At 38.2% G+C, this 14,856-nt stretch overlaps 1 protein-coding gene across 1 annotated transcript; it reads left to right on the forward strand.

Annotated features, from left to right (window-relative positions):
- Positions 1–1,878: 1,878 nt before the first annotated feature.
- Positions 1,879–14,293, forward strand: LOC133620353 (receptor-type tyrosine-protein phosphatase V-like). The gene is made up of 11 exons (XM_061981799.1): positions 1,879–2,106; positions 2,452–2,530; positions 4,191–4,290; positions 5,049–5,139; positions 5,215–5,291; positions 5,361–5,495; positions 12,893–13,018; positions 13,119–13,279; positions 13,363–13,498; positions 13,817–13,878; positions 13,972–14,293. The coding sequence occupies exons 2-11, from the start codon at positions 2,526–2,528 to the stop codon at positions 14,123–14,125; spliced, it is 1,047 nt and encodes a 348-aa protein (XP_061837783.1). The 5' UTR covers positions 1,879–2,106; positions 2,452–2,525; the 3' UTR covers positions 14,126–14,293.
- Positions 14,294–14,856: the final 563 nt, after the last annotated feature.

A 14,856-nucleotide genomic window follows, 5' to 3' on the forward strand; every position in this document is an offset into this window, starting at 1 on the left:
AGAGGGCAGGGCTACATTACATCAGTGTTATAGTTGCTGCATTGGGTCCTCTTCCACTTCAGGGTCAATTGTAAAATGGTATTAAAAGTTTTAATGGCCTTGCACCCTCTAATCTATCCGACCTGCTTTTACCCTACCGACCCTCAAGGATCCTGAGGTCCTCCGGCATCAAACTTTTATCTTTACCAAATACCAGAACCAAGACCCTCGGTGATGCAACATCAAGTCACGATGACCCCCACCTGCCAGGGAGTCTCAGGACTGCAGGGACCGTTTATGTTTTTTTGGTTTTTTTAAACGTTAAGACACACCTTTTTAATCACGCTTTCTACTGATCATAATAAACTTAGGTTCCTATTTTCACTCTGTTATTTTCTATATTAATTATTGCTATTATTATTACTATTTTTCTCAATCTCCAAATGTTTGTATTCATTTATTAATGTATTATTTTTATTTCATTTTTACATATGGTAAAATATTTTTTCTACTATTTTTTAGATGGTGTTAATTTTAGTCCAGTGTGGACTCCTCCAAAGGATGTGTTTTTCCTTAATCCTCAGTGTCATGCCATATTTTGTTATTGTCTATAGTGCTGCATGCGTGCGTGCGTGCGTGCATGTGCGTGCGTGTGTGTGTGTGAGTGTGTGTATGTGTATGTGTGTGTGTGTGCGTGTGTGTGTGTCTTGTTCTCTCTTTTTTATTTTGATGTAAAGCGCTTTGTGTTGCCACTTGCCTGTGCATGAAAAGTACTACCGTATTTTTCGGACTATAAGTCGCTCCGGCCGAAAATGCATAATAAAGAAGGAAAAAAACATATACACGTTTGTAAGTCGCACTGGAGTATAAGACGCATTTTTGGGGGAAATTTATTTGATAAAATCCAACACCAAGAATAGACATTTGAAAGGCAATTTAAAATAAATAAAGAATAGTGAACAACAGGCTGAATAAGTGTACGTTATATGACGCATAAATAACCAACTGAGAACGTGCCTGGTATGTTAACGTAACATATTATGGTAAGAGTCATTCAAATAACTATAACATATAGAACATGCTATACGTTTATCAAACAATCTGTCACTCCTAATCGCTAAATCCGATGAAATCTTCTTCCTCGGTGTCGCTTCTAAACAACTCTGCCAACTCTGCCAACTCCAAAGGTATGCGCCACTTCCTCTTGCCGTTTTCTGCTGCATATTTCACTACGTCCAGCTTGTAATCTGCAGTATATGATTTCCTTTTTGGTGCCATTTTTGTTCAGCCCTTTTTATAAGTTACCGCCAATGTTGAAACGATCCATTTTTATAGCTACGGACGTAGTAGCAGGTAGCATCCCATGACCCACAATGCACTTCTGCCATGACGCATAATGCACTTCTGCCATGACCCGCCCCCGCCGAATTGTTATTGGTTGACGTGTGTGTGACGATTGCTGACATTCGCCTCGTCTCTTACGGGAATGAGATAAATAATATTATGTGATATTTTACGGTAATGTGTTAATAATTTCACACATAAGTCGCTCCGGAGTGAAAGTCGCACCCCCGGCCAAACTATGAAAAAAACTGCGATTTATAATCCGAAAAATACGGTATACAAACAAAGTCTGATTCTGGTTCTGATTGACTGATTGAACAACAACATTGCACTGAAATTCCATGTGTGTTCAGTGTCTATGACTAAGGCAAAGTCATCATGAAGTCAGTTTTTGGTTGTGACAGATGCGACATGTAAATAATTGCAGGGCGTAATCAATGTGATTCATAAGATGATGATTATGGACAATGTGACGATGCCTTAAACAATGTAACTTTTTGCATGGATACCATAATGGGGCAGAGACACTGAATTTCCCAGCGAGGATGACATTTTGTGTAAGTAGAAACAAGAAAATCTGAGGGCTACATGACTAACAGGACTACCCTTCATTTTCCCAAAGCTCCAGCCTCCACCCTTTGGCTCCACCCTTTTTGCTATTTTTCTTCTTTGACTGGGCCTTTCTGTGGATTATTAAAACCAGAAGTCTACAGGACTTGGAGCAGCGTGGTTTTTTGTCTTCTATTGAAACTACAAAGCCTACACAGCAAGTTGTCCAGAAAGGTAATTCTTAAACAACAAAACATTTGGAGACCTACGGTTCTTTAAACCGTGACTGTGTTTTAGTGTTTGTTGTTGGAAACATGTTGGAGCAGGTTTTTCCTCTTATTGGAACAGTTTCGTAGTAAGAATGCAGTTTGTCTTGGATCGTGTCTTTCTGACTAAACATTGCTGTGGCAGATCGGATGAGGAGTTGGGTTTCAAAAGGGCTATTAACTTACCAACATCATTATATGAAGCGACCATTAGGGTAAACCATTAAGAGCAGGGATGGAACTTTGTATCTTCTTTACTTATTTTGTATTTAATTGATCAATGCTAGTTTGTGAAATTTGTTTTTTTTTATAGCATTCCATTCTCAAACTGGCAATCATCAGCCTTCAACACACTGCCTGAGTTGGTGGTCAAGTACAAGGAAAGACATGAGGTGAGTACCCCAAAACTAACTATAACATCTTATTGTAAGAATGTAGAATATACACAGTAAGGGCCTGATCTACTGAAGGTTTGTGTCTATCAAACTGATCTACAAAGTTCGTGCGCAAAGGATTACCTTTTGTAAATGAGCAAAATAGCTCACGCAATCCATTTAGCGTGTCTGTCTTCATTTACAGTACATGCAGAATATAATCTGATTAGAATGCCCTAGAATACCAGGAAGAGGAAATGCAAATATAATCATTTAGAACTCGCCCTTTTGTGACCACTGATTTGCATCTACAGAATATTTAGCACAATTGGAAGGTAAGTGCCAACTGGCACAGTTACCCACAAATGGCTGTGAGAAGCGAGGTGATCGCACTTCAACCACAGACAATAATCCTCCATCCTACGTGTGTGTGCCAACACATTTGCTCTGTCAGAAAAAAAAAGGTAATATAATCTAATTAGTAATATAATAGCATCTATTAATAGATCACCAACAACATGCCCACTAACAGTACACGCCATTTTTAGAGTTTACAAACGTTGTTTACTTTGTCATATTTGAATCTTAGTAGATCAGGTCTAAGTATTCACAGCTCTTCACTTATTCCAAACATTAAATTGTTTTTTATTTACTCTTCAAATTTCAACACATAACAAAAACACATAGTGATTGTTTTTAAATGTTTTCAATTTAAAAACAAATAAAAAAATCATGTTGTCATTATGGGGTGTTATGCATTGAATGTTGAGAAGAAAAATTTATTTATTCATCCAAATGCAGCTGAGATAGGCTCCAGCAGCCCCCGCCACCCCGAGAGGGACAAGGGGTGGAAAATGGATTGATGGATGGAATAAGGCTATATTATAATATGTAGGGGAAAGCCAAGTGCTGTGAATAATGGATGGATGGATAGATAGATAGATAGATAGATAGATAGATAGATAGATAGATAGATAGATAGATAGATAGATAGATAGATAGATAGATACCGTATTTTTTCGGAGTATAAGTCGCTCTGGAGTATAAGGCGCACCTGCCGAAAATGCATAATAAAGAAGGAAAAAAACATATATAAGTCGCACTGGAGTATAAGTCGCATTTTTTGGGGGAATGTATTTGATAAAACCCAACACCAAGAATAGACATTTGAAAGGCAATTTAAAATAAATAAAGAATAGTGAACAACAGGCTGAACGTTATATGACACATAAATAACCAACTGAGAACGTGCCTGGTATGTTAACGTAACATATTTTGGTAAGAGACATTCAAATAACTATAACATATAGAACATGCTATACGTTTACCAAACAATCTGTCACTCCTAATCGCTAAATCCCATGAAATCTTATATGTCTAGTCTCTTACGTGAATGAGCTAAATAATATTATTTGATATTTTACGGTAAAGTGTTAATAATTTCACACATAAGTCGCTCCTGAGTATAAGTCGCACCCCCGGCCAAATTATGAAAAAAAACTGCGACTTATAGTCCGAAAAATACGATAGATAGATAGATAGATAGATAGATAGATAGATAGATAGATAGATAGATAGATAGATAGATAGATAGATAGATAGATAGATAGATGGATAGATAGATAGATAAATAAAAAAAAAAGAATGTTTATGATAAAAATGAATGCTTATTTTCCAGGTCGCAGACTTTTTCAAAAGCACAGATCCTCCAGGATTTTGACTCTGTTTGCCAAACACTCTCTGCGTGTAACAACAGAGGCTTTAAACAAGAATTTGAGGTAAATTGTCTGTTTGTTGAAAATGTTAGCAGGCCAAAAGTACAATTTAAAACTTGAATTTGACTTCCTTGTATTGCTTCCCTACTTGATTCAGATGCTTTTCAGACTTGCAGAGAATGTTTCCTTGCCACAAGCTGGCCAACACAATTACAATCATAGGTCAAATAAACCCATTTTCTTTTTGTTTTTAGGCCACACATTCCAAATATAAGCTAGATAACTTCTAATTATTAAAGCTGTCATGACTTCTCATGACAGCTTTAGAATTTGCTAATTTATGTTCCTGTGTTTTGTATTGTTTCCCCTCCAGCATTTTTATTTTTAGTTCCACTTCCTGTTTGCCTCCCATTGTCACCAATCCTCCAGTCTGAGCACTGGTTTCCTTTACCTGTTGGTGATTGACCTGTTCCTGGTTACCAGTCAGGATGTTTTATATATCACAGTCCTGTGGTCTGGACCTTTGTGCTCTGCACCTCTATCCTGCATAGAGTTTCAGGTGCCGCATGTGACTAATGGTTTTCCCTTTTGTGCACTTCCCTGTTGCACTATAATTGGGTTATTGTGTGCACTCCCTAGCTGCACTATTTTTGGTTTTGTGTGTGGTCTCTAGCTGCACAATTTTTTGTATTTTGTGTGGTCTCTAGCTGCACTAGTTTTTGCTTTGTGTGTGGTCTCTTATTAATCTGATTTAAAATGTTAATCGTTTGACACTACTAAATATTCCTTATTGCTCATGTAATATCACTGTCTTTTTAAAGAAGCTAAATGATGTCGGCAAAGATCTGTCAATCAAAGTGGGGGAGTTAGAGGCTAACAGAGAAAAGAACCGCTACCCGTACATCTTACCATGTGAGTACACAACATGCTGTGCTTGTATGTGAAGCAACCCTTGCTTTTCATTTTCAACTACGTATTTGGCTACAGATGACCACTGTCGGGTGAGATTGTCCATTCAAAACTCCAATCCCAACTCTGACTACATCAATGCCAATTTTGTGCCAGTAAGACACGACACACCATCGCAGCATAGACGATTTGTTATTAGATAGTTATTGTGAATTTGTACACAGGGCGGAGGATCAGAACGAGACTTCATCTGCACCCAGGGCCCAATGCTAAACACTATAGTTGATTTCTGGAGGATGGTGTGGGAGCAGAACGTCAGAGTGATCGTCATGGTGACAGCTGTGAAACACAAGGACATAGTGAGACAAGTTACCTTTGTGTTGATGTGCGTGAATGTGTGTGCCTTTAAACATCTCTCTTTATCTCGGAGCCTTGGCAAGTAATACAATTCTAACTAGCAGGAATCAATGCTTTCTTGCCAAAGTTTCTTGTTACACCAAAATTACAAAAAATAATATTATATTAATTCTTCATACCTTCCTTTTCAAAGGCTTATACTTGTGATACATCTTTTTACTGACGAGTTCAGACTGGAATATTCGTTGTCAGTGGGGTTAGGTGTAATTGTATAAAAAATAGGTTCTTTTTTTTTTTTTTACTTAATTATTGGAGTTTTTAAGGAAAAAAAAATAGTTGAATAATAGTAAGTGTGGAAAAATTAGTTGAATAATAATAAGTCTGAAAGTAGGACAATTACAATTACATTTACAATTACAATTACAATTTACATTTACAATTACAATTACATTTTGCTTATCAATAAATACACGATTTGAAAAAATAACATTATAATCATTAATAAACATAACAAAACAAAAAAAAATAGGTTTGTCGCAGTTTTTTTCATAGTTTGGCCGGGGGTGCGACTTATACTCAGGAGCGACTTATGTGTGAAATTATTAACACATTATCATAAAATATTACATAATATTATTTAGATCATTCACGTAAGAGACTAGACGTATAAGATTTCATGGGATTTAGCGATTAGGAGTGACAGATTGTTTGGTAAACGTATAGCATGTTCTGTATGTTATAGTTATTTGAATGACTCTTACCATAATATGTTACGTTAACATACCAGGCACGTTCTCAGTTGGTTATTTATGCGTCATATAACGTACACTTATTCAGCCTGTTGTTCACTATTCTTTATTTATTTTAAATTGCCTTTCAAATGTCTATTCTTGGTGTTGGGTTTTATCAAACAAATGTCCCCAAAAAATGCGACTTGTACTCCAGTGCGACTTATATATGTTTTTTTCCTTCTTAAAGTTGATTTGATTTGATTTGATTTATTATGCATTTTCGGCAGGTGCGACTTATACTCCGGTGCGACTTATACTCCGAAAAATACGGTACATACGCTGACTGGCTAGCTGTGTACAAAGAAAACATGAAATGTGGGCTAATATTTTACAGATACTGTAATATGAATGTTCAAGTTTTTCAGTAAGTAGAGATTGGTGTCCTATTGCAGTGGTGTGCATTACAAACTCAAACACGTTTCGTGTTGACGTAGACGCTAGCTTATCTCTTTCTGTAGTTAGCTTTTACGACTAATATGGTACCACGCCGATGTGTTACTACGCTAGAAAAAGGGTTCCTCAGTGTTCGCTCTTCCAAAAACAATGTTGCTACAGCTTGGTTATTATACAGGTTACGGGACATAAATTAAGTATTGGTGGCGATTTTTGAATGCCTTTTTAAAATGATTTAGAGACAGAATTGATTGCTGCTATTAGCTGCATTGCTTGCTACTTAGAACAAGCCGATTTTTACATGTTAGAATGCAAAAAAAAACTTTTGTCTTTTTTGTCTCTCATAATGATTGTAAACAATACACACAATTCCAAAGAAGTGCAGTTCCCCTTTTAGCTGTCCTATTAAGTGATGTTTAAAAAAAAGATTTCACATCCAAATCACATTTCTCATTTATTTGGATTTTAAATTGAATCATAATTTTTTTTTTAAACAACAACAACAACAATACAACAAAACAAAATATATTTGTTTTTTAAGGATACATTTTTTTAAATATATTTTTAAATATATCTGGCTCACTCACTCACATCCATTGCACCTCACTTTTCCACATGTTCTTATGTTACAGCCTTACTCTATTATGGAATACATTCATTTTGTCCCCAAAACTCCACAGATAATATCCCATAATGACTATTTGAAGAAAAAAATACAATTTTTGCAAATGTATTAAAAATAAAAAACTGAGAAATCACATATGTATATAAGTATTCACAGCGTTTTCTCAATACTTTGTTGATGCACCTTTGGCACACATACAGCCTGAAGTATGTTTTAATATGATGCCCCAAGCTTGGCACATCTATCTTTGGGCAGTTACGTTCATTCCTCTTTACAGCACCTTTCAGGCTTCATCAGGTTGGATGGGAAGCGTTGGTTTTCATACAGGGCAGTGGTCACCAAAAAACCAAAGCAGGGTTGCGGGGGGTGCTGGAGCATATATATATATATATATATATATATATATATATATATACATACATGTATATGTGTGTGTGTGTGTATGTATGTATATATACATATGCGTATAAATATATATATATATATATATATATATATATATATATATATATATACATACATAGGTGTATATATGTATATATAGGTGTACAAAACCAGTGAAGTTGACACGTGGTGTAAATAAAAACAAAATACAATGATTTGCAAATCCTTTTAAACCTATATTCAATTGAATAGACTCCAAAGGCAAGATATTTAAAGTTCGAACTGGTAAACTTTGATATTTTTTGCAAATATTCGCTCATTTGGAATTTGATGCCTGCAACATGTTTCAAAAAAGCTGGCACAAGTGGCAAAAAAAGACTGAAAAAGTTGAGGAATGCTCATCAAACACTTATTTGGAACATCCCACAGGTGAACAAGCTAATTGGGAACAGGTGGGTGCCATGATTGGGTATAAAAGCAGCTTCCATGAAATGCTCAGCCATTCACAAACAAGGATGGAGCGAGTGTTACCACTTTGTGAACAAATGCTTGAGCAAATCAACATCTACGGTCCATAATATCATCAAAAGGTTCAGAGAATCTGGAGAAATCACTGCACGTAAGCGGCAAGGCCGAAAACCAACATTGAATTCCTGTGACCTTCGATCCCTCTGGCGCAACTGCATAAAAAACCGACATCAGTGTGTAAAGGATATCACCACATGGGCTCAGGAACACTTCAGAAAACCACTGTCAGTAACTACAGTTTGTCGCTACATCTGTAAGTGCAAGTTAAAAGTCTACTAGTCAAAGCCAAAGCCATTTATTCGCTGGGCCTGAGCTCATCTAAGATGAACTGATGCAAAGTGGAAAAGTGTTCTGTGGTCTGACGAGTCCACATTTCAAATTGTTTTTGGAAACTGTGGACGTCGTGTCTTCCGGACCTAAGAGGAAAAGAACCATCCGGACTGTTATAGGTGCAAAGTTCAAAAGCCAGCATCTGTGATGGTATGGGGGTGTATTAGTGCCCAAGACATGGGTAACTTACACATCTGTGAAGGCACCATTAATGATAAAAGGTACATACAGGATTTTGGAGCAACATATGTTGCCATCCAAGCAACGTCCTTTTCATGGACGCCCCTGCTCATTTCAGCAAGACGATGCTAAGCCACATACTGCACATGTTACAACAGCTTGGCTTTGTAGTAAAAGAGTGCGGGTACTAGACTGGCCTGCCAGTAGTCCAGACCTGTCTCCCATTGAAAATGTGCGGCGCATTATGAAGCGTACAATACGACAACGGAGAGTTGAACAACTTCAGCTGTCCTTCAAGCAAGAATGGGAAAGAATTCCACCTGAAAAGCTTAAAAAATGGGTCTCCTCAGTTCCTAAACGTTTACTGAGTGTTGTTAAAAGGAAAGGCCATGTAACACAGTGGTAAAAATGCCCCTGTGCCAAAATGTTTTCAATGTGTTGCTGTCATTCAATTCTAAGTTGATTATTTGCAAAAAAATAAAAAAGTTTCTCAGTTTGAACATCAAATATCTTGTCTTTGCAGTGTATTCAATTGAATATACCGGTAAGTTGAAAAGGATTTGAAAATCATTGTATTCTGATTTTATTTACGATTTACACAACGTGCCAACTACACTGGTTTTGGGTTTTGTATATTGTTGTTGTTTGTAACTAACTACACAAAGATTTGTGTAGTTATTATTGGCCTTTGTCTCATTGTGCTTCTTGCTGTTTTCCCAATTTTTGCGCATGTTTTTTTTTTGTAATGTGCCTATGGCCAATCCCAAACGAGTCATGGAGCACAGATGGCCCCTGTGCCGCAATTTGGGCACCCCTATTGTAGAAGCTAACTGTTTATGGCCACTATAGTGTTAGTACCGTAGTACTGACTCATCCTACGGTCACATGTGGGACGCGACTCACATGGTTGTCTTACGACAGCGCCGGACGTAGTAAAATCAGCTGTTCACCTGGCGGGTTTTTCCTGTGTGATAAAGAGGGGATAAACGGAGTACAAAATGTGTATTTTGGAGCAATGTTCACGGACTAATATTTGGCGTTAGCTTCCCGTCGCAGGCGAGCGATGATGGTGGTGGTGGTTGAGAGAATAGTTGATGTTGGCTGCCCGAAAATATCAGATTTGTTGCAACAGTCAGTCTTAATGCATTGTTGCAGCTCGATTATTTTTGTGCATGTCATGCCATGCGCGCTTGCAAGATGAGCGGGTGAAGTGTACCGCCGTGCTCTGGGGGGTGGGGGGGGGGGGGGGGGGGTGGGTGCTGAGTGCCACGGGATGAGAGGCTGAAGAGAGAGGGGCGAGTCGTGGGGTTAAAATGCAAGCCTGTTGGCCATTCTCCGGGTGGGGGTTTCACTGATGTCGATCATAATGCATATTTATTTTTTAAATATTTTTGCGATCGACCGGTATGGTCGCGAAGATCGACTGGACGATCGCGATCGACGAGTTGGTGACCCTTAATCCAGGATGTATATGTACATTGTTGCATTCATCTTTCCCTCTATCCTGACTAGTCGCCCAGTTCCTGCCACTGAAAAACATCCCCACAGCATGATGCCGCCACCACCATGCTTCACTGTAGGGATGGTATTGGCCTGGTTTCCTCCAAACATGACACCTGGCATTCACGCCAAAGAGTTCAATCTCTGTCTCATCAGACCAGAGAATTTTGTTTCTGGTGGTCTGAGAGTCTTTCAAGTGCATTATGGCCAACTTTTTTACTAAGAAATGGCTTCTGTCTGGCCATTATACCGCACAGGCCTGATTGGTGGATTGCTGCAGAGATGGTTGTCCTTCTGGAAGGTTCTCCACACCCATCCAAATTGACATAGCTTGACAGGTGCTTACAAAGAGGAATGGGCGAAACTGCCCAAAGATAGGTGTGCCAAGCTTGTGGCATCATATTTAAAAAAAATAAAATTAAGCTGTAAATGCTGCCAAAGGTGCATCAACAAAGGCAAAGGCAATAAATACTTATGTAAATGTGATTTTTTTTGTTTTAATAAATTTACGAAATCAAAAAAAAGAAAACTTTTCCCATTTACAATATGGCGTATTGTCTGTAAAATTTTGAGGACAAAAATGTTTTTTTCTTCCCATTTTGGCTGTAACATAAAATGTGGAAAAAATGAAGTATTTTGAATACTTTCTGGATGCACTGTATACGTCATACATTAACAGCCAATAGGAACTTTTGTAACAGTTTTATTATACATTTTTTTACCAATTAATATATTGCGAAAAATGGCTTGAATCGAGAAATCGATTCTCAATGGAATCACCCCAAGAATCAGAATTTAATTGTGCTTTGTTATAAGTTAAATCCTTACAAACCACAAAGCAATACAGTCGTCCCTCATTTATCACTGTTAATTTGTTCTGGACATGACTGCAATAAACACATTTCTGCAATGTTGCAATCATTAATAGTAGATTAGGTATTTTCATAGCTATAGCATAAAAACCTGTTAACAACCTTCTAAGTTACATTTTCAAGATCATGAGCACTCTCTAGACATAAAATAACACCCTTTAGTCACCTTTACACTCTTTTAATCTATATACTAATGCTGCCTGAGGCTGAGCCAATGAGCTGCAACAATACTGTAGAGCATGAGTGTCAAATTTGGCCCGCCGTGTAATTTCACTTGGCCTTTGAGGCGATATCAAATTAACACTAGAGCCGGCCCGCCGATTACATGTTGTGTTACGGTGCGGATGTTCTCCCGAAATGAGTTTGTCATTCTTGTTTGGTGTGGATTCACAGTGTGGCGTATATTTGTAACAGTGTTAAAGTTGTTTATACGGCCACCCTCAGTGTAACCTGTATCGCTGTTGATCAAGTATGCGTTGCATTCACGTGTGTGTGCGTACAGAAGCCGCACCTATCTTGTGACTGGGCCGGCACGTTGTTAGAATGGATGAAAAGCGGACGTGACGACAACTCGTAGAGGACGTGAAATTAAGGCAGTGCCTTTAAAGCACGCCCCCAAGACTGTGGACTACGAGATAAAATGACTGATGAACACCTTCGTTCGATAATGAAGGTTGCCTCAGCTCAAAGCCTGAGCCCCAACATTAATGAACTAGCATCTAAGAAAAGATGCCAAGTATCTGGCTTGGTCACATCATATTAGATCAGTGTGTTGCAAACTGAGCAGTTTAAAGTCCTGAATGGTTGGTTTATTCATTGTTATTTTATTTTCAAATTTATTAGCCTGTGGAAAAAGTTAATGTTGAAATTTACCTCAGAAGGCTGCAAATAGAAAAGAGGCATTCAATTTTTATTTAAATTGTATTTGATATGCCATTGATATTTTTTAATTATTATTATTATTATTATTTGAAACTCGATTTTGCATGTCACTATAAAGTTATATAAGCCTTGCTTGTTCAATATTCAATGCAAAACTTGTTTGGGTCCCCATTAAAAGGTTAATTTGTTCAACCTTGGCCCGCGGCTTTGTTCAGTTTTAAATTTTGGCCCACTCTGTATTTGAGTTTGACACCCCTGCTGTTGAGCGTGGTGATTGATTTGGTCTCCTCTAGTGGTCAGTACTACAGTGGGATTAATAATTTTAGTTTATTTAGCAATGTTTGTGCTTGAAAATGCTTAATTCAGGACTAAAAAATGATAGAACATACTTTTTTTCTTTAATCCCAAAACATCCGCAATGTGGTAAAGCTGCAATATTTGAAGCGTGATATGGTGAGGTACGACTGTATTGCAAATGTGCTTTTTTTTGGTTGTTCAGTTTGGGTCCTTGCCTTTATCAGAAATATGGATAAACATATGGGCATGCATTTTGGTACAATGATAAATCAGAATAACATGCATTTCCTCTACAATAGTTTAGTATAATGTTTTGAATTATCTGTGATAGGCTGAAAAAAAAATATTTTCTCTTGTGGAAATATAATTATTACATTATAGCTGGTATGCATTCATTCCAACTCAAGTTGAATCTCACGAATATGGTTTCTAATGATTTCCCAATCACAAGTTAGGTCTGTCTATCAACTAAATAACCAACTACTGTAGTTTGCATTAGTGAGGTTCAAATAGTTGCATTACTGTCACTGCAGTAATCATCCACGAAATGTGTGTCTAGTATTTGTTTATTTGAAGTCACATGCAGTAGACGTCAAAAATCTGCTTGGATGGTGCAGGTGCTGTGTGACGAGTATTGGTCTGTGCAATCAGGAACAGTTTATCACGGACCTTTCCAAGTGAGGACAGTAGCTCGGAAACAATTGGGCCCAGATTATTTTACCTCCACCATTCATCTCAGACAGGTTAGAATAATTTATCTTCTCCATTCTACTTTGTAATCACGACTTGGTAGGTGCTTACCTACGTTTGTGCCACGTCAAAGGCTGGTGTTATGTATTTCAGAGAGACTGTCTCACAGAAAGGATCATAACACACTACCAATATCCATCCTGGCCAGACCGCGGCGTTCCAACGGACCCTTCCTCACTCTGTAGCTTTACAGATCACGTGCGACGCATTTTGCAAGACATGCCACGTCTGGGGCCAGCTGTGGTGCACTGCAGGTCTGAACCTTTGGCCTTCTGCACATCTTAACATTACCTCCATGCCATCCAGAGGCTTATGATCCCTCTCTGCTGTTTATCAGTGCAGGCGTAGGACGATCGGGGACATTTGTCGCACTGCTGTGGATGATGCAGCTGTGTATATGCGGCAGGCGGCCTGACATCCGAGCTGCTGTTGCTGACCTACGACTACGTAGAATGTGGATGGTTCAGACTCTGGTTGGTTATGCACCCAAAAACAAGAAAAAATATATCTGAAACAAGTGTCACACAATTGCTTAAAGAAGTAAAAAGTGCTGAGAGGGAGCTCAAATGTTTTGCTCTTGGATTCTGCATTTTCTCAGGAAATCCAATACTAAAGAGGATGAGGGACAATACAGTTGCTTATAGTTTTACCAACTTTTTGACAAAAATGTGATCAAGGAGACTTGATAGAGTAATACAACTAAGCGACCTTAAGGGGGACAGTTATATGCATGTGTTCAGACTGTAAATATCAGAAGCATCTTATCAAACCACTCTTCCTGTGTGTATTAGGAGCAGTATATATTTGTTCATCAGTGTCTGCTATACTGGCTCAGCGGTGGAACGTCACAAGGGTAAGAAAAGAGAACCAGAAAATTGACATGACCGACAAACTTGAACTCAAGTTACAACCCTGATGACCTTTTCTTTTTTTTTTTTACAAACAGCTTTACACACTTGGAGCAAGCAAACCAAGAAGATAGGGGAAGAAATCGGCATCAGAGACGAAAAACTGAATCAGAAGAACCTCAGGGCACATTGCAGCTACTGCGGAGACTCCTACCCTCATCCCTGCTAAATCTAGGCTCACATGCTTCTTAAACTACCTTCAGAAAGTCTTGGTGGTTGGAAGTGGAAAAAACCGCAGGCTGCACTTCTGTCACAAGTAGCTAATCCCGAAAACAAAGGAGCAGAAACATGCACACCACAAAGGAAGTGCGACAACCTGCCAGGCTGGCCGAACCTGTTCCTAACTTGCAGGTCTCATGGGAACAATCCGGCTGCTATCATGCGTACATATCCACAGCTTAGGTTCTCATACTGCATCAATGTATGACAAGTTACCCAATGGTTATTTTTGTAGCGTGTTTTATACTTTGATCTTCATTAAGATTTGTTAAAAAAAAATGATCACTGTGTATTGATTTATTCTCACACAATGTAGGCTACCAGTACTTATGGATGCACATGAACAATTCATACTGGATGTACAAGAAAGGCAAACACATGGTATTGCAGCTGTACAAAGAAAGGGTTTCAAAAAACCCACAGGCACTGCCAGTATCCTCAGATGACAGTGATTATTATTATAGGACAGAATTAAGTATTTTACATTATAGAACAGTATGGGCTCATCGCCTTGATCAGTCAGTTCACTGATGTCATCTAATAAAGACAAATTAATCAAATCTTAGAATTATTTCAGGCTTGGTGATTTGAGGGAAGAAAGGAGCATTCAGGAGGCCATGAGAGGGGCAGAGACACAAATATTCCAAAGAAAGTCTCCAGTTAGTGTGATTTACTGCTGTACCACGAGCAGCCTCACACAACTT

The sequence above is a fragment of the Nerophis lumbriciformis genome, linkage group LG01 (genome assembly GCF_033978685.3).
Source record: "Nerophis lumbriciformis linkage group LG01, RoL_Nlum_v2.1, whole genome shotgun sequence".
Classification (NCBI taxonomy): Eukaryota; Metazoa; Chordata; class Actinopteri; order Syngnathiformes; family Syngnathidae; genus Nerophis; species Nerophis lumbriciformis.